Below are 19,963 nucleotides of genomic sequence, written 5' to 3'. Positions count from 1 at the left end.
ATGCTCTGCCCAGAGGAGCCAAGCATTACTATCTGGATATAATCAGACATTTGGAAGACCACAGGCAGCCTTTTCCACTGGATTCCCAGAGGAAGACCAGGCCCATCTACACCACCACTGGGCCTTCAGAGGAAAACTCCACCCTTCTACAGGGTCACTGCTCCAACAGAACCACACCTGTTACTGCAGGAGGGCTGCAGCCACCATTTCAATCAGACTGCTGCCAACACCCTGACTAACAGGGTGTCAGGTCATATTCTGACTCTTGTCTGTGTTGTTTTATATTACTGCATTATATAATTTTTTTTATTTTCTTCCCTAATAAAGAACTGTTATTCCTGCTCCCATATCTTTGCCGGAGAGCCCCTTAATTTCAAATTTATAACAATTCGGAGGGAGGGGGTTTACACTTTCCATTTCAGGGGAGTCTCCTGCCTTCCTTAGCAGACACCTGTCTTTCCAAAGCAAGAGAGTGCTCACCTGTCGTAGTAGTCGCGGTGGCCTCTGTGGTCTCGGTCGCTGTTGTACTGCTCGTAGGGCCTCTTGCGGGACAGGTTGTTTGGTCTGTAGTTCCCGGAGCTCCGGTGGGGATCCCCCCGTGACCGCCGGTCCCCGTAGTGGTGGTCCTTGTACCAGTGCTGCTCGTACTGGTGGTGCCGCTCCCCGCCCCACATCTGGTTGCTGTTGCCGCCGTAGTTGAACTTCCGATCCCTCTGCCAGTCTCCTCGGTCTGCCGTGAGCAAAGAGCACCTCTGAGTCTCTTTCATGCTTTGGTTTAAGCCCATTTGCTTCCCTGATTTCTCCAAGAAATAATAGCTACTGACGGCCCTTTAACTTTTTCCTCCCTAAACAATGTGGGCCAAATTTTATTCTTTGAATGTCTTTATCACTATCACTTTATCATCCCCACAAATCTTATTCTGTCCCATTCTAATGTTTGGTCTCTTCGAGCCAGGTCTTATAAGCTCTCAGAGACAAGTATTATACCCTTGATAGCTCAGCTACCTCAGGTGGCATAAAAGTAGCAGGATGGCTCCTGTGACAGTGTTGTAAACAAAAAAGTTTTAATAAAAGTCAAAATAAAAAAGCTCTTTTCAGAGAAAGACCGAGCCAGGGCAAGAGGCTCTTGTTCCTGCTAAAACACTCACAAAAGCGATTACTTCTTTTGTTCTCTTCTTTTTCTAGTGAATTGCTTAGGTGGGACTTCTTGGCTTCTGTCCAATTGGCTATCCTTAAGTTTGAGGTGAAGTCTCCAAGGTCCTATGAGGTGTCTTTTAACCAAATTGAGGAGAGAAACTTCTGGACTTTTTTCCTTTTTAAGGAGACAAAGGGTAACTTTTTTACTCCATCAACAGGGGGCACATTCCTACACCATTCTTACATTCCTTTCCGCACTACCTCACCATGTTTTCTATCCCAGCATTAAGTACAGTGGTAGTGTTATGTTCTATCCCATCCCTTTTAAATCTTAGCAGTCACAAGCCCCAGAAGGATTTGTGCCCATGAGCATTAGGTCAGAAGGGAAGGTTTCTCCTGGCTTGCCAGTGCTCACCTGTGTTGCTGAAATGTCTCTTGTTTGGATGGCCGTAGTTGTCCCGGGGGTGCCCGTGCATCTGCTGCTGGGTGTGGGAAGGGGGCATGTGGATCTTCTGGGAATGAGGATTGTGAGGCACGTGGGACTGGGACATCACGGAATCGCGGCTGGAGCCCGAAGGCTCTGGGCGGAACTGCTTCTTCATGTTGGACATGTCCTCCTTCTTCTTTTGCTCCTGCAAGGTGGAACAGAGGGATACAGCTCAGCTGCTCTCCCACCAGAAGAGCAGGACTGTGAGCAATGGCCTTGTCTGCCAGGCTCTGGATTTTCCTGCTTCTTTGAGGTGAGCCAACTCTGTGCTCAAGAACAGCACAAACGTTGGTGGAGGACAGGCACAGTTTGGCAGCTCTGCTTCTACACCTGATCTCTACAGGGCAGCATGCCCAGGCTTTTCACTCCACAGGGCAACTGAACATCACATGCCACACCAAACAATGCTTTTGCTTGGTCAGAACAGCCAGGACAAAGTGACCAGAAATGCCACATGAAAAAGAAGTCTAATCAGTCTAATCAGACTGTTTAGATGTTGAGAAAATCACACACTGCCAACAACAACAAAGAACACCCACAGTAAGAGGCAGAAAGGATTGGAACTTCCAGTGCAGCAACTTTTAAGGACAGAAATCAAAGGGAAAGCACTTCAGCTCTCACCTCCTCTTCCTGTGATCTTTTCTTATGAGCCATCTTGTAGAGTTTGTGTAGTTTTCTGGCATCAAATTCTGTGAATTTTGACACAAATATCCATAGGTTCCTAGGAGGACATGAACATTTTCTGTTAAGTGCTACAGCAGCAGTTTAACTGCCAACAGCTTCCAAAACAACATCAAATTCATTCTACCCTCTCTGGAAAACAGTCTCAGCTTAGGACAGGATGATCAGGAGGGCTGGAACCACATTCTTCAAATAAAATAAAGAGGTTTGCAGTGGTTTATGTGATTTAGCTTTGAAATAAATTTTAATGAAACCAGCACAACTTGAAGAGAAAACATTTGCCTGGGACTGGTGTTGGAAGACCATCCCTGGAAGTGTTCAAGGTTCAGGCTGAATGGAACTCTGAGCAACCTGGTCTAGTGAACTGTGTCCCTGCCCATGGCAGGGGGTTGGAACTGGGCGATTTTTAAGGTCTCTCCCAACCCAAACCATTCTGTGATTTTGTGATTCTGTAGACTGAGTGGGCCAGCAACCACAAGATTTCACAGGTTAAGTAAGAGGCAAATGGCACATCCATCCACAAAAAACCAGCAGCCTCTGACTACCATTTCAAAATATCCTAGACAGCTAAGGAAAACAAAAAGCTCCCTCACCTTCTCCATAGCTTGATGTGATCCTGGTCAGTGTAGGCTTTAAGGCACTCAGAGATGCGATCACCTATTTTTAGCAGGCAGTTGCGTGTGTGCTCCAGCTGTTCTTGAACTGTCAGTCCCTTGTCTGGCTTATCAAGTTGCTTCAGTGCTTTTTTGACTGGTCTCATCCTTTCCTTGCACTTGAAAGAGCAACAGAGAGGAGAAAGTGATTAATTTGGCAGAGGGCTCTACATCACTGCCCTGTTAATCGAAAAGAAGCTGATTTAGCTTTATCTGGCCATTAGGCAAGAAGAAATCAGCTATAAAATAAAATTGTTAAACAAGCTGCAGAAAATAATTAGAAGACAAGATTCTCCCCACCTCCACTGCCCCTTCCTTTTAGGAGGGAACAATTTGCTTTGCAAGCAGTAATCACACATGGTCTGCCCCTGCACCGATCCCGTGGCAGGCAGGGAACTGTATCCAAGCCTCCATGTACTGAACCAGCCACCCCAGCTGAAAGACTGCTCAATTCAATCCTGTCCAATCCCATCTTTGGTCACTTTAATGCTTGCTTTTACTAAAACTGGCAGATATGAGATGAAAGCACCATGTTTTTTGGCCTGGGCTCATCAACACTGCACACAGATAGGAAATCAGACAGTTTTTTTGACTGCCTGCCTGGATCTTTTCTGCATCACAGAAGGAAAGTTAAAGAAAAAAGATGAAACCCCCACAGGACATGCAGCAAATACAGAGATTTTCATTGAGAGAACTGCTTTGAAGAAGTGGTATTTCAGCCAAGGAGAATCTGCCATGACAACTTTTACTAAAAGGCAATTTTTACAACAAGCCTTGTGGGCATGTTTGCTGTGAGAACATTTACACAGCTCCGCACCTCCTACAAGGTCACCCTCAAAACTCTCCTGCATTTCCTTGCTTGAAATTGCTTCAGTGGCTCCTTGGCTTCTACACGAGAGGGAATGTAAGGCTGCAGGGTGTTCCATAACCCAGGGCTGCCAGCTGAGCACTGGGAAGTCACCAGCTGAAGCAGAGAGCCCTTGTGCCTGCTCTGCTGACAGGCTACCAGCTGGCAGCACTGGTGGGCAGCTCTTGTCCAGGGTTGTCTTGCCCTGCTCTCAGATCAGCCAGAGGGAACCCCTGTGGGGCACTAGGATGGGGTTCACACCCCAACACCTAAAACACGTCCTTGGATGACATATGAGCAAACCTTGGCTGGGCTCTCGGCACTGCCCTCCCATTTCCCAAGGAAAATACTCACTATGCTGAATGTTTCTTGGTCCAGATCATCATCCTCATCTTCTCCAATGGGGATTGGCTCGCTCCCCGCAGTGATGTGGACAGGACCTTGTGATCTCTTCCCTTTACTTCCAGACTTGGCCTCACCACCTTTAGGCTTTATAAGGACAAATTACACACATCATGCGATGAGCCAGAATGGAGGATCCCCAGTGACCCAGCTAACAACCTCCACACTATTGTTACTGGCAGTGGCTAAACCTGGGCACTGTTCCTACAACTTTCCTCCCAAAATCTCCAACTGTTGAGCTGCAATGGCTCTGTTTAGCTTTATATCATCCATGAGGGAGCAGGGGGAAGTCAGAGCCAACAGTTTGGACACGAATACGATATTCACACTCATGGGGAGAAACCAATATTGAAGACTTGGAAAAGAGGTTAAAATAAGGAGTATCTCTCCCTTGCAAAGGATAGAGCTCAGGGTAGTCTTATGTCTACAAGGACCTACAACTTTTTGTGATATCACTAGCTCTCAAATCATGGCCTGTTCATGTACATTTTTACCTATATGACTTACTTGCAGTCAAAGCCATACCAAAAATCACTGGAAAGCAAACTTTCCCCTACATAAGCAACAAAACTTCTTAGTTTGCACTTACGACCTCAGTGTCAAAACACACTGGGCATGTCGCACATACCTGTTCCTTGGACAGGTACTTCAGGTCATTATTACGGAAGCTTTTACCCCTCCTTCCAATCTGCACCCAGCCTCAGGGCAGTTGTACCCAAAATCCAAGAGACATTTGAGTCTCCAGCATACCAGTGATGTTGAAACACTCATTCTGTTGAGTCCTGAACAGTGACAATGACAACTTACAGTCTTGATGGTGTGGACACTTGGGTCATTTGGGTGAGTTTAAATTAAAGGGGAATACAGACACGGACCTGCCAACCCTGTGATAAATCACAGCTGGACAGAACTTTGATTTGAGTGCTCCAGGCTCTTTTCTTAGCATCAGCTCTGTGGCCATATGCATGTCATAGGGACAGCTGTACTTCAAAGGCAGCCTGACAAAATCTCTTCAGTTTTGGTCACATTCCATGAAGCTTTAGGACATATAGCCTTTTCTACTTTTTTATGGCAATTCAGAAGGGCTGAAAAAGGGACACCCCCTCACCCCACGGTGCTTCACTGATGTCTCCTCACACAGGGCCTTTAACAAACCCTAAGTCTCGCAGTTTGTCCTGTTCAGGGACTTCCCTATCATGCTGCTCCTGGAAGTACCACATACCTTCTCTTTCTTGTCTTTTGTCTTCTTTTTCTCTTTATCGCTTTCCTTTTCTTTCTTAGAGGATGTCTGTTTTTCCTTGTTCTCTTTGTTTTCTTTCTTCTTCTGTTTCTTTTTCACTGGGCTCTTGTCCAAGCCATCCTCCTAGAACATCAGTCACAGCACAAAGTTGGAGTCCCTCACCTCATGTACATTTTCTTCCATAAAACATCCTTAAAACACAGGCAACTTTTGAGGTCCATCCAGATTTACCCTCACACCTCTTTAAGCAGACATCGAGCCCTGCTCAAGCAGCTGCCATCCCCCCAAATGTGACAAAAGGGTATGAAAACCAGACCAGCCCCACTCTGAAGCTGGCAAGCTGCAGAGCAGCCCTGCTCTCCTGTGCCAGCTGCACTCCAGAACGATCAGCCCCTGAGGTAGATACTGATCAGCACACGAACAAAAAGCCTCAGACTACAAGCCAAACCACTCAAAGACTGAACGTTTTTTAAGCAACAGCATGACCTTGGTAAACTCCAGCTTCACCACAGGCTGACGTGCCCAAAAGGAGAGGGAAACAATTCTTCTTTCTCTCCTTTATAAGGGCAACAGGCTTTGTCCTGAGACAACCTTTCCCCTGAGTCAATATGTGGGTGTTTGTGGCCATTCTGGGATGCCCCAAATCCCTGAAAGCACTGAGCTAAAAGAATAGGTGGGAAAGGCCCCTCTTTCACACCAATAGCTGTATGGGTGGTTTTGTGAGTTTGCCAGTCCTGTGGGAATTCACTCTTAGTGCCTCTGACTCCTGGGGGCTTTGCTGGGAATGCTTCCCAAGGAAGCACAGCCCAAGGAAACCTGGAAAAGCCACTGTTCACCTAGGCTGACTCACCTTGACTTCACCTTCTTCTGACTGGTTGTCTGAGTGCCGAGGAGAGGACAGGTCATTCCCATGCTCATCTTTGACTTTGGGAGCCTTGTTCTCTTTCTTCACTCGTGGTTTCCTCTTCTTGAGCTTGCCCTGGTAAAAACACAGAACATGTCAGGGAAAGCAAACAGCTACAGCTACTTCCTGGGGACATTTCCCATCTCCTGAACATAGTGCAAACAGCTGCAGGTCCTGCACGCTGGCAGGAAACCTGATGAGACCAAATCCTTCAGTAAGGGCAGTAATAAGCTTTTACCCCTCTTCCAATTGGCACCCAGCAAATTAATTAGCATTTAAATGAGAAATATCACAATGCAATCAGACAGTAAGTCCATATTCCTTCACAGAAACGATGTCTGGTGCCCTGGGAACACAGGCTGTCTCCTGCCATCAGCCAACCACTCCCCATGAAACTCTCAGAATCAAGAGGCCACATCTCACCTCTTCCCCATCTTTCATGTTTTCTTTCTTGTCCAGATCTTTTTTCAGCAGTTTCAGTAGATAATCAACTCGGGTCTGGAGCTGTTTTCCCTGAGGTTTCTTATCTGTCTCAACCGGTAGGATCTTTGATAAAGCAGAAAAAAATATATATATACACTCGTAGGCACGAAGCTTGACAAAAGATTTACACATTAGCAGCAGCCCTTCCAGGCCCAGCAAAGGGCACCAAATGCTGCACCTTCTGGGGAACAAAAGGCTCAAGCCTTCCTTCCCCCTCTCAGACTGTCCCTGTCTGGCCAAAGGCAAAGCTCCTAGCAAGCAATCATCCCTCCCCTTGGAATTCTGCAGAAGTTAAAGGATCCTAAGGCTTCCTAAGCCTTGCAAGCTTGTTAAGTTCTCTTGAAGGAGAAAAATCCTTTACAAGCTACATTTGGGACCTCGAGTTGCAAAACTGAGTCCACTCGCCTTGACACCTCAGATTTGTTTGTGACAGCTTGGTCACAGCAGCCCAGTCACTCTGGTAACCTGAGACATTGCTACAGCAGGGGCACAGATGCACAATTTTTAGTGGAAAACAAGGCTGAAAGGTGACACTTTGTGGAGGAAATAGCTCAACTTGCCAGCTAGGTTTGCTTCATACTTCACTGGAAAATGGGTGGCATGTTTCAGGCAGCTGTTTCCATTGCAGAATGCCTTTCTGAGCTCCACACATGGGGGGCTCTCAGGCAGAGCCTGATCTTTGCTAAAAGCACCAGCAGGGATGTCAGGGGAATGCTGCACGCTGGCAGCAAAGCTGGTGTGGAGATTCCCAGTGCTCCTCAGCCCTGTGCTCCAGTTTCCACACTCTTTCCACCACACTGACACAACGGATGGTGGATTATTTTTAACCCAGATCATTTCAACATGGTGCCTGTAAACTGTTCTTGTGGGGATGACTGAGGAACAGAGGAACTAGATGGAGGCTTTCCAGCTGGCTGTGCTGCCATTCCCAGTCGTGTAACCATACCCTCAAAGCTAACACGGACCAGCCTTGACATAAGCAGTGTCAAATCTGTGAAAAATTATTTCCACTCAGAAATTCACACTCAGCTTCTTGTGAGATGCTCAAGGAAACATCAAGTCACAGCCTCTTCTATCCTGTGCATGGAACCACACATGTCAGCACTGCCATTTTCTGCCTGCATCATTTCAGTGTGGTTCACCTGGTACTGCCCACCAAACGGCACAACTCTGCTTTCCATCGAGCATGCAACATTCCATGAAGGCCACTGTTTCCCCCATTATTATTGATCATGATTTTTGGAGTAGTTACAAACATAAACATCTGTTTCTGGAGTAAATGAGGCATGTTTGCTATGAGCACTGCAATGGACCCAATGGAGGCAGCAAGCAAAGCGACCTACCTTATCAGATAACTTCAACTCCGGATCTGTTTTAATTAGCTCCCAGTTTCCATAACCATGCTCGTAAATTCCCACTAACAAGCGAGAATCCTCCTCCACTCCCCAGTCTACATCAAAATGAGCAGCTTTGACACGGCACGTCAGGCGGTACCTAAAGGCATTTCAAACACGAGCTCCTTTTAATGCTGTGGAGGACAAAGCAAATCCACACATCCAGGCTATTCTCTTTCCACTACAAATTCCAAATTCCCTGAGCCTCTTTCTGCATTGCCTGCTTAGCCAAACTCACTTCTTCCTTTCCTCTGGGTCCGAGGGAATGGATTTGTGCAGCATTTCAAATTCCTCTTCATGCTGGATGATGGATTTCACATTGACTTGGACACCAGAAATCTTGATGGTAGGACCTCGTCTCTTTCCAGGTCCCTTCCCTGCTCAGCAATAAAACACAATAATTAAGGGAACTCTTACAGAAGGAAGTGTCTCTGTAAAATGGCTTCACAGACAGTGATCAAGACCTTGCCTCCAACCTCTTATTTAAACATAAGGTCAAAAATATAAATTTTCTTCCACTAACTCACTTAGATTTGCAATTTAAACACCTCCCAGTACCATTTTCTTAAAAATACTTCTAAGTATGCTGGAGCTGTTGATTCTGCAGTCTTGATCAGTTGCAACAGGCAGAGACCCAGCAGGAAATCCATCCCTGATGCTGTATGTCCAAACAAACAGCAAAGAACAGCCAGACAGAGTGGGTGGTGATTCCAGCTCTGGGAATTGCTAACTGTGGACCCAGCTTTACTGTGGAGTACACAGCACCAGCTTGATTTCCAGTTCCAGGAACAGTTAAAATAAGATCTGCTTTGCTTTGTGGCCCAGCATTCAATAAGCTGGTCACTTCAGTCCCTCCCCACAGAAACTCATGTCCAGCAGAAGCCAACAGACCCAAGTGACACTCTCCAGTCTCATCAGAAAGTTCAGTGGCTCCTCTCTGTAGGTGAGAGCTGCCTGGCAGAGATGGGGTGGTTTAAGTGTGTTCTTGTTCATTGCTTCTAAGTCACAATGTGACCTCCCTGTCCAGAACAGGAATGGTTTCCTCACAAGCTCCATGGAACACTCCCAAAACTACCCTAACAGCAGCATACAACCCCCTTGCCTACCTTCTGCTGGATTTTCCTTCAGCTGTTCCTCATATTCCTGCATTGCTGACACACAGCTGTTGTGGATGAGCTCCCCTAACCGCTTCAGGTCAGCCACAGACTTATCCACCAGCTCAGCATCCCGGGCAATGCACTCCAGCCTGGGGAACAGGGAGAGTTTTGTGTGTGATACAGCAGTTCTTCTCTCAATCATTTCCTATTCAATTGTTTCACAGCTCAGTGCTGTACAAATGTGAATGTATGAAACATGCATGAGTTGAGTTCATGCAGGAAACAACTCAGGTTTTTGTCTTTTTTTTTTTTTTTTGGTCTAACAGCTGCAGTGCAGATGTAGAAAAACTGATCCAATCCTTTGGATTTTTTAGTACCAAAGCAAAGGTGAGAACTGTCTCTCTTGGGGACAAGAGGGACCCTCCGTGACTGTCCAGTATTCCCTCAGGCTTTTCCAGTTCCACATTAGCTCCATTTGATGGTCCAAAGCTGCCATCTGCTGTCCCTTTTGCCTGCCTCAAGTCAGTAACATCACGACTCACACGCAAGCCTTGTGTTTCATACCAGGAAAGTAGAAGCAGCTGAAAAAGCACTGAATTTCTCCTATAATACCTTTAGGGAACTCTGCCTCAGCCCTGAGACCTTTCCAGAGCCAGCACAGGGCCAGGGCTCTGCAGATCCCTGTTTAAGGATGGTGCCTCTCTTCGTTTCCCTTCAGGAGGGATAGAGCATGGAAGGATGCTCCAAATTGAGTCCTGAGGCTAACGTGCATAGAGAAGCTTGCCAAGTGTTTTGGGTAGCATTTGTTGTTCTGACAGCTGCTCCCTCTCCTTTCTGGGCAGAGTGGGAATGCCCCAAGGGCAGGACTGTGCCAGCAGGACCCTGCTGTGTCACAGCTCGGCACCACAACCGCTCCAGCTGGTTTTTAGCCAGCGTTCATCAGCGCCCATCAACAGAAACACCAGGGAGGGTACAGCAGTGCCTGGGGTCTGATGGCAGGACAGAAAGGCTTGTGCTGTCTGTGGAGGTTGTGTCAAACACCCAGAGCAATGTGTGCCTGGCTGTGCTCAGAAGTACAATGTGCCTCCATGATTCCCCTCTGGAGCAGGGCCAGCTTGGGACTCACCGTTCAAGAGGCAATCCAAACTTCTTGTAAGCCTTGATAAACCTAAGGAGAAAGAAAACAAACAAAAAAAAACCCCTAAACTAGCTGCCATAAAAAGTAGGTCCAATATCACAAATATGCTTGAATATATTAATTACAGCCTGTCACATTATCACCCTTGCATTCCCCACTGATCATCAGCTCAGCATCCCTCAGCACTGGGAAGTCTCATCCATTAGCCCCCACAAAGAGTTTTGTGACCTTGGCTGAAGAAGAACACAAAATTATTATGAATGTTGAGTGTTTGACAGATGAGGGAAAAAAAAAAAAAAAGGAGAGTGGTAACTGTAGGGTAAAAAAAAAAAAATAGAAGGACTGGCTCACACCATGTTGGTAATTATTAACTTCATTTTTCCAGGAAGAAAAGAGGCATTAAATCAATGTCATTAGTAATTTTAAAGCTTGGGCTGTAAATGTAGCAAACCATCACAGAAGAGCCAAATGTGGTTCAATCCATCACAGAGGTTTGCTATTTATTTTCATGTCTTAGTTTTATTGTGAAAATCCCTGCTGTGGCTAACACATCTTTAGAGCATGAGCTGCTGCAATCAAACATTGCCTTGAGCTGGGAGTAGACACAATGGCTACAACTACAGGTTATTTTTTAAATTAATTAATTTTCTGCCTTCTTATTTTCATTTTGTATTCTTTTGGCCCCTTTCTGCTACATCACAATAATCTAAATGGCTGTTATATTGCATATTGTAACATGTCCTTCCTGCTCCATGGTTTCAGGATGGTTATGGGGCAGCTATCACAGCCCAAAAACTCTGTTATCCCCTGCTTAAAAATACACCAGCTCAGAGATAGGGAGTTAAGGAAAACTCATAACTCCCTCTCTTCCATCTTTGGCTGAACATCTGGGTAGAGCTGTAAGAAAAAGATCTCTGGGAAAGACTCAATAATTAGAAGATAGGAGAAGAAAACAATGTTCTGAAATTCAGTCTCCAGCTCACATCAGAGACTGACACACTTGGATCAACAGGACCAGTGCTTCTCATGAGGGCACTTTGCCAGAGCCTGCCTTTCCCTGAGAGCTTAAATCAGCAGCATGACTGCCAGAAAAATGTCAGGAAGGCCAGAGCCCTTGGCTTCTCCAGCTCTGCAGCTGATGGCACCTAAGACCTCACATGTTATACAGCATTAGCTCCCTCCACTTGGCCCACAAAGGGCAGTTACAGCATGGATTAATTTTAGGAAGGTACCAAGCTTCACTGTAGCCTGACTAAAGACAATCCAGTCCATTCTGCACTGATCTGAATGTTAAGGTCATCATGGGATCAAACGGAGTTATATAAAGGTGCAGAAGCTGTGATAGTGAACCAGCTCTAACACTGACGTGCTTACAGGTGAGCACATCCTGGATTAATCTGGGATTTTCTCCACCTGCATGGGATTTCTATATTTGTCTTCTGAACTGTCTCTCGTGCCCAGCACTGACCTCCTGATTTCAGCATCAGTAAATCCTTCCACAGTGTCTTTTCTAACACTCCGAGGGCGTCCCCTGCGCTTCGGTCTCTTTTCGTCGTCGGTATCGTCAGTCTCGCTTTCTGACCCAGATGATCTCTGAAGCCTTCTCTTGGTCTCTGCATCAGATTCACTGTCATTTGTCTGAGCCTGCACGTACCAGAGAAACAGCAGGACAGTTAACAACTGCTCATCTAATCAGCTAGCAACCTCTTCTGTCCCTCCGTGCACTGGCGCTATTTAATGGACTGCACAACACCTGAGCATCCATTCCTGAAGATGCAGGAGCCCATGTGACCAGCCCAGAGAGGCTGCACACCCTTGCAGCTCCCAGCTGGCTGAGGTTGTGGTGGTCATCCTCCTTTCACAATTGCATTTCGATATACTAAGAGATGTTAAAATACTGATTTCCATGGGTTTGTGCCACAGTCCCTTAAGACTATTTTGAAAACCAGGACACCTCAAAAATTAATCTGGATTCATCCAACATGACTTATCATTCTCTGTGTTTTTCACATCAATATTTTTCTCCAGCTCACCCCATAAAAGAGTTCTAACCCCTTAAAGTCCCACCTCCCAGCAGAGCATCCTTGCACAGTCAGCTTTCTTTTGAATTGGGATAGATCCCATTACATAAAGAAGAACTTGGGAAGACACCATCTCTTTTGCTCCTCAGGATCCAGATTTAGGCAAGTCCCACCCAGGGAGCAAGAGAGCCCAAGGAAAAGATACAGCCAAAAAATGGCAAAATCTGCATCAAAATCCAATGCAATTGGATACTTTGCTTTTTGGTCACTACAGATTATTTTGATTTTGTCTGCTAAGGTGAGATGAGTTGCACCAAGTTCGGTCTGGGCCCAAACCATTGGTCCAATGCACGGTGCCAACAAGAGGTCACTGTGCTACCTCTGTGCTTTATTCTCAACCAACTTTGGAGGAGGGAAAGATGCAAGGAGGCTTCCCCTGAGCATTCTCTTTGGCAGCTCCCTCCTCCAGCCTCTCATCCCCTCAAGATGAGTTGTACCTTTTTCGTTGAGCTCCGGATTCGAGGCAGCATGTATATTTCCTCCAATTCTTTCTGCCTTTCTTCCTCCTCCACCTTCTTCCTCTGCTCTTCTGGAATGATATCATCCCAGTCCTTCTGGGACCGCTCATCCAGCTCTGTCTCTTCCTCCTCCATGGTTGCAAAGTTGGCAACCTTGTACAAGCAGAAGAGAAGTTTCAGAATTCCCTCCCCTGGCAGGAACACCCCAGAGCAGTCTGCTAAGCCTCAACTCCTTCTCCATAGGAATTCTGCCAACACTTCCATAACTACTCCATAATTGATCCCTATGCCACTACATTCCTGGCTCCTTGCCACGTCTTAGGACTAACAGCTTTTGAGGAAGTACGTGCAGTTTAAGAAGTACTGCTGAGTATTTGTAAATGATTGGGTTTGCTTCCAAATTTGGTAAATTCTGCACTTTATTCACAGCCTTCAAAACCACTTTCCTGAAATTAAATTAATACCTAACTCAGGGAGGTTGGAAATGGACGATCTTTAAGTTCCCTTCCAACCCAAACCATCCTGTGATCTCTCCGAGGTGTTCCTGCCTGTTACTGACCTCAGCTCCACGGCAGGGTGTGTGGGGAGCCACATTTCCACACCCCAGTACAGAGCCTGGGGTCCATACCTTGAACTGTGAGAGCAGCTCGTCGGTGGCACTGGTGGACACCTCATTCTCCCGTGTTTCAGCCAGACGCAGAATCTCATCGATGTCCATCTCCTGCCAGTCAGGGAGAAGGAGGGATAAAGCAGAGGGTGCCAGGCACAGCAGGAAGTAAGAGGCTTTGAGAACAGGCTTGTGTGCTGATATGAGCTAAATAAAGTGCAAATATCTGCAGGGTGCCATCCCAGAGGGCAGGGATGAACTATCTCAAGTGGTAACACAAAGTACAAATAAGGTGACAGAACAGCAGAAGGAAAGGACCATCAAGGCTGAACAGTGGGGAAAATTTCCAGGCAGTGAGAGGTATGAACTGTAGACTGTCTCCCTGGGGAGAAGCTCTGCTGCTTGGACCATTAAGATAATTGGTCAAAACACTCAATGCTAAACTGTCAAGCAATGCTGCACTGAGGCAGGAGAGAGCAGCCTGTTCACTGCACTGTGCTGACTCCTGCCTCACTCAGAGCCACCAAAAAAAGGTGCTGAGCAAGTGCTCAGAAGAGGCAAGGAGAGGAGCCTTCAGTAGGCTGTGCTGTCACTAGCTAATAATCCTCAGAAGGCAAGGGACTCCCTTGGTGACCATTACTATTTAATCCCTAACAACAAAGCTCTCCTCAACCCCTGATCCCCCAATCCAGACTCTGCTTCCAGCTTCTCCAGACTCCCACGTGTCCTATTCACCAACTTGCTCTCGTGCACAGGGCAAGAACAAAGCAGGAGCAACCACACACAGTCCTTCGTGCAGACCTGGAGAGCACTACAAACTGCTGTGTGATTTTAATTTCCAACTACCTGAGGCTCTGACTCTTCCCCTTCAAGCTCCTTGAAAAGATCTTCAGCTCCAAACTTCAAAATAGCTGTCAGCTCCTCTTTGTTGAAGGGATTTGAGCTGTAAGAAGAAAAGAAGGAAAAGGTGTTTTGAGCTGTTCAGACAGAACTGCTAACAGCACAAAACCATACCAAAGTTTTTCCCAATTGAAGCAAGGAGTAAGTTTTCTAGCCAGCACTATAAAAAGCTTTGTTATTAATCTCTTTCCTGCTCTAGCACAGACAAAGACTGCAATGGGAACCACCTCCATCTACTGGGGAAAATGAAGAAAATCTGAGGTCACTGCCAAAATGCAGCTGTTCCACAGCCAGGTTCCTTCAGACCAGGATGATCTCTGAGTGGAAGCAAACAAGCAAAAACACACAGTGCCCTAAAATGAATTTTAAATTTCTGATCATCTTTATCCTATGTATCCAAATTAATGGCTGCAGAAGCCAAGTCAGTGGAAGCTGCCATTATTAGCTTTCTGCCCTGTACCCTATCAAATAAATACTGGGAAATGCCAGCAGGGGAAGCTGGTTATGCCACATGTTCCAGACATTTCTGCCTCCTGACACAGCCACGTACTTGGATCTCCCAGAGTTGTTGTCCAGAACAGTCCGGCCAGTGGTGTCCATACGCTGGATAACCAAATGATCCAGCACCATTTTCTTCTTGGCTCTCTCAATGATCTCCTCCTCCACTGTCCCCTTTGTGACCAGGCGGTAAATATTCACCTGAGAGGCAAAAAGAGACCACAGCTATTTCCTGGACAGGCTCTGCTGATACAGCAATGCATCCCCTCAGCTGTTTACACTGGGCTGCTGACGTTGTCTCTTCATGTGCAGATGTACTTTTTCAGAAGAAAACCAACATTCTCTCTGTATCTCAGGAGATCCAGTTAAAAAATCAGTATAGTTAATACAGTTCCTGTAGTGTGCCTATGCACAGAGTAAAAATCTTCTGAAACAATCACTCCAAATTCAAACTAGCACCAAACTAGTTTTTCACATATCTAATAACCCCTAGTAAAGGTGGATGCTCTACTTTTTTGAGTTTTTCAAGGCAAGAAAGAACAGTCTACTAGGACTAGGCTGAGAAGTGCAATGCCATGGGTTGGGTTCTGGGTATGTTCAAAACCAACAGAAAGACTTGGCACCTGGCAAATCTGGGCTGGTTTTTGTCTCCTACTTTTTAAAAATGAGATTCCCTTGGGCAGCACTCTCTGGAGCAAGGACTGGGACAAAAAGCCCATGTTTTCAGAAGCTTTGGTGAGGTGAGAGGATGTTTAGATGCACACACTGAAGCCACAGTGAAAACAACCCAGGCAGCTCTTCTGACCTGCTTCTTTTGTCCAATCCGATGAGCTCGGGCTTGAGCCTGAAGATCATTTTGGGGGTTCCAGTCCGAGTCAAAGATAACAACAGTATCAGCAGAGGCCAAATTAATTCCCAACCCTCCAGCTCTTGTTGACAACAAGAAACAGAAGTCCTGGGAAGGAAAAAATAAGAAGCATCCATGAGTTAACCAGCTTGTAACTGTGGGCATAAAATAGCAGTGGTGACTCAAAAGTTGTAAAAGGGAAGGCTCTGCTGCACTCATGCTTCTTAAAGCAGAAAAAGGATTTCCTTCCCATGTCCTGTTTATGCAGCCTGTTCATGCAGGCTGACCAGCACCAGTATTTATGCCCAGACCCAGGGTGAGGCAGTGCTGGCCCAGGTGAAGGGTGTGCTACTCCAGGCATGAATCAATATGGGAGAGCAACACAAGCAGCTCAAGGCAAGGGCACCTTGGAGTCACTTCTGAAGGTCAGACCACATTGCTCACCAGACTCCTGCAAAGGCAGCAGGCAAACACCTGCTTTTTGCTGCCTAGATCCTGTTAGGAGTGAGATCAGCAATGAACAGACTGTGCCAGGTTAGAGCTAAGATGCCTGAGCCCCATAGATGTCCTCAGGACAGGGAAAAGGGCAGGTTCTAGGGGCATTCTTGCTCCTTTCCCCCTCACACTTCCTTTTGTTAACTATCCTGCAACCACTATCTCTCACAGTTCCTGTGTGAGCCAAGAATCCCGCTCCAGCCCAGGCTTCTGGAGTGAGGAGAGGTATTTCTCACAGCTGGGGTGACTGACACAAAAACAAGTATCTTGCACCAGTCACTATGAGTCAGCAAGCCCAGATGAGAGGTTTCAGATGCCCTCTCCTATTACACTGGAGACTTTCACCTCCAGCACTGGACTCCACTGCCTGCCAACACTTAAAATCCTTCTTTTGCCTCTGTCATTTCATATTCAAAACCAGCTTCAGACTGGAATCACTCAGCAACCATCTCATTCTCCAGACCAACAGGGAGAGAATTAGTAAATTTTGGCTCTTCCCAGCCTCTTCAGAGCTTTCTGGAAATGTGACTTGCCACCCTGTTCCTTGGATGTGAGATATTTCAAATAAGCAATATGGCTGGCTGCAAAACCTGCCATATCCGTGTCTTTAAAAGCACCTGGGGTCCTGTGAAAAGAACTGAACTGAAGCAATCCCCTGGTGTCAGTCACAACCTGTGGCTCAGCCACAAACCCTCTGCCCAGGACTGCGGTACCTCGGAGCCGTCGGCGTTGAAGTGATCCAGCGCCTGCTTTCGGATCTCCCCCTTGATCGAGCCGTCCAAGCGCTGCAAGAATCAACAAGAATGATAAAAGCAAGAAGGTAAAGCAGCCCTGAGGCACTGCTCTGCCCGAGTGCTGTCAGCCCTACAGCCCCCTTTGCTGCCTGCAGCGTTTAATTGTTAAAAATAGCCACCAATTAAAAATAACTGCACTGCCTCAGCTGTGTCACAAGGGCTGGGGGATGCTCAGGGAGCAGGCACACAGCGGGTGACACCGCAGCTCCCGTTACAGGCTTCCAGCCAGGCTCTCTGTGCTCACTGTGCTCAGGGTTTATCACATGACACAGCCCAAAGCAGGGGCCTGTCAGAGGAGTTTTGCAGAGATGGGGCCACACTGAAATGAAGGGACATCCCAGTTCCTTCCAGTAAGTGCCACCTGTAATCCCAGACACCAGACTCTGGGGAACTCAGTGACTCCTGCTGCTCAAGCTCCTTCCACTTTTTCCCACACTTTCAAGGGGATCCCACTGTTTTCCATGCTGATGTTTCTCACCTGAAAAGGGTAGTGTTTGATAGTCAGGTACTCTGCCAAGATGTCCAGCATCCTCACCATCTGGGAGAAGATCAGCACTCTGTTGCCTCTCTCCCGCAGCCTGGTCAGCAGCTTGTCCAAGAGGATCAGCTTTCCACTGCTCCTGATCAAAGACTGAAGAAATAACCATCATTTCCAATCTTATCCTGTACATCACACAGAGACCTGCACACACCTGCTCCTTTTGGGGGTCATTCATCTCTTCTACATCTCTAATCGAATCATCTGGATTTACACAGCAGGGCCCACACACACAATGAATCACACAAAACAGATCCTACACTGCCCCCAACTCCTGCTCTACAAGGCCATAAAAAGTTGCCTACAGTAGATGTGGAGGGCTGGGGGTTCAAATGGCTTAGCTGTGGGAACTATTTTTTCAAGAAGAAGCCACAGAATATAAAGCTTCACCAGCTATTATTTTGTTGGGGAGACAAAAGAATGAAATTTAAGGGAAAAAGATGGTTACTAAGGACACCACTCACCTGCAGGGTCTCAAGGCCATTCTCTCTCTCGTTTTCCTCGGGAGGTTTGATAAGGTAGCAATGGTTGCAGCACTTTTTCAATTCCATCACAATATTCAGGAAACCAGATGTGCTTCCCCTTGTTCCCTTTGAAAGAGCTTTGTAGTTTCTTGTCAAAATCCACCTGCAGGCAGGAAAATTAAAGTCCAGATCATTCCTTGGTGCAGAGCAGAGCCTTAGAGGAACAAAACCTTCAGGAACAGCTCATTCAGGCATCAGTCTACTTCCCTCCCTCCATCTCTCCTCACTTCTCTTACAGGATGCTCTTTCCTCTCTAAAAACCCTGACCTGATTTTCCTATTGATACTATCACTGTTTAATATTGAACAGCATCCCAACTTTGTGCATATTGTCACTCCCCCAGTGACATAACCTCTATCTTGCAAAACTGGCCAGTTGAACTGTATCACTCTACAAAAACATCTTCCAGAAGGAAAGATATCAACTCCCCTACCTCATATTCCTGCTGGGAAGCTCCCAATACTACAGGTGATGGTGTCTCATTGCACTCTGAAGGCCACAGTATGCACAGAATACTGGAACACATTGCCAAGGCCCACAGAAAGATGTGCCCATTGCTACTGGAACTCCCAGTAACTCATTCAGTGACTCACTTGTAGTACTGCTTCTGCAGAGCAGACATTTCCACCCGGAGGATCTGCTCCACTTTGGCTGGCAAAGATTTCTCCACATCCTTCTTCACTCTGCGCAGCAGAAACGGCTCCAGCACTTTGTGAAGGCTCTGGTAGCCATTCTCCCTACCCTTCCCGTGATCCTCCTCAAAATCCTCCCAGAACTCAAACCTGGCAACAGAAAAGAGGAGAAGGGAGGTGTCAGAATACCTCTTGTCTTATGGCACCAAACAGCATCTGTTGGATACACTCCTGCTGCACCACAAGGCAGGAGACCAGCAGTTTAATGGAAACACAGTGGAAAATAACAGATTCACTCTGCTCTGGTTAACTGAAGAGACTGCTGGCAAAGCTCAATCTCTGGGCTTAGACACCTTCCTAACATCTTATATTTGAGCTCCACACTCAGGAGGTGTGTGTGGAGGACCTCCGCACTCCCAGGACCCAAAATCCCAAGTTTCCCACTATTTTACTCTGCTGGCATTTACCTGGCAGCAGTTTCTGAATTTTCCACGGTGCCTCCCCCAGGCACAGCTTTGACAACTGGACTGTTTTACCCTGCCCTGAAGGCTCTTTTGGGCTTGTTGCTTCCTCTGACAGCTCCTTTGAAATGTGGAGATCTGCTCTACTCCACTTGGGAAACCTCAAGCCTCTCCTTCACTCTTTCTGTGATCCAACAAAAATAATTTGGGGGACAGCTCTTCTTGCAGTCAAACATGATTTCAGTAAGCTTTGGGGCATGCCTGCCTTAGCCTTAGAGATGCCCATAGCTCATTTTATTTTAAAGGAAACAAAACATTTGTTACACTGTGGACACACAATCAGCCAGACAGCACCCCCAGAGCTGCCACAAAATGCTTGGCAGAGGTGCCTGAACCACAGTGTACTGGAAACCTCAGAAATGGCTGAACTGATTGCTTAAAACAAGTTTAGCTTTTTAGAGATGGCTGGAAGACAGCAGACAGATTTGAAAGGCATGTATCAGGTTTCCCCATTCAGTTGGCTGCCAGAAATACTCCTCGTGTTAGTTATTTAACCTTTGATTTTCCCCGCTGATGTCTGTTCTCCTATCATTGCTGTCACACCACTGAGTTTAATTCAGGGATTTCTGCCATTCTGCACTCCCTTGAGCCTATTTAACAGAGAA

The 19,963-nt window shown here is 46.6% G+C and overlaps 1 protein-coding gene across 3 annotated transcripts in view; it reads right to left on the bottom strand.

Annotated features, from left to right (window-relative positions):
* The window catches only part of CHD2 (chromodomain helicase DNA binding protein 2), a 56,063-nt gene that overhangs the window by 3,711 nt on the left and 32,389 nt on the right, over positions 1-19,963 (bottom strand). For all 3 annotated transcript variants that reach the window (XM_053955000.1, XM_053954999.1, XM_053955001.1), the window contains 22 exons: positions 18,799-18,987; positions 18,146-18,308; positions 17,622-17,774; positions 17,063-17,134; positions 15,813-15,962; positions 15,060-15,208; positions 14,456-14,552; positions 13,631-13,723; positions 12,982-13,155; positions 11,932-12,107; positions 10,452-10,493; positions 9,335-9,474; positions 8,467-8,605; positions 8,178-8,328; positions 6,775-6,897; positions 6,298-6,426; positions 5,430-5,570; positions 4,160-4,294; positions 2,899-3,077; positions 2,246-2,345; positions 1,553-1,769; positions 481-730 (listed from right to left, as the gene is read on the bottom strand). In XM_053955000.1, coding sequence (XP_053810975.1) covers positions 481-730; positions 1,553-1,769; positions 2,246-2,345; positions 2,899-3,077; positions 4,160-4,294; positions 5,430-5,570; positions 6,298-6,426; positions 6,775-6,897; positions 8,178-8,328; positions 8,467-8,605; positions 9,335-9,474; positions 10,452-10,493; positions 11,932-12,107; positions 12,982-13,155; positions 13,631-13,723; positions 14,456-14,552; positions 15,060-15,208; positions 15,813-15,962; positions 17,063-17,134; positions 17,622-17,774; positions 18,146-18,308; positions 18,799-18,987 — 3,162 coding nt within the window. The remainder of the gene's footprint in view (positions 1-480; positions 731-1,552; positions 1,770-2,245; positions 2,346-2,898; positions 3,078-4,159; positions 4,295-5,429; positions 5,571-6,297; positions 6,427-6,774; positions 6,898-8,177; positions 8,329-8,466; positions 8,606-9,334; positions 9,475-10,451; positions 10,494-11,931; positions 12,108-12,981; positions 13,156-13,630; positions 13,724-14,455; positions 14,553-15,059; positions 15,209-15,812; positions 15,963-17,062; positions 17,135-17,621; positions 17,775-18,145; positions 18,309-18,798; positions 18,988-19,963) is intronic.

Source organism: Vidua chalybeata, chromosome 13, assembly GCF_026979565.1.
Source record: "Vidua chalybeata isolate OUT-0048 chromosome 13, bVidCha1 merged haplotype, whole genome shotgun sequence".
In the NCBI taxonomy this organism is placed as follows: domain Eukaryota; kingdom Metazoa; phylum Chordata; class Aves; order Passeriformes; family Viduidae; genus Vidua; species Vidua chalybeata.
This window is presented reverse-complemented; position numbering and strand designations above follow the sequence as displayed.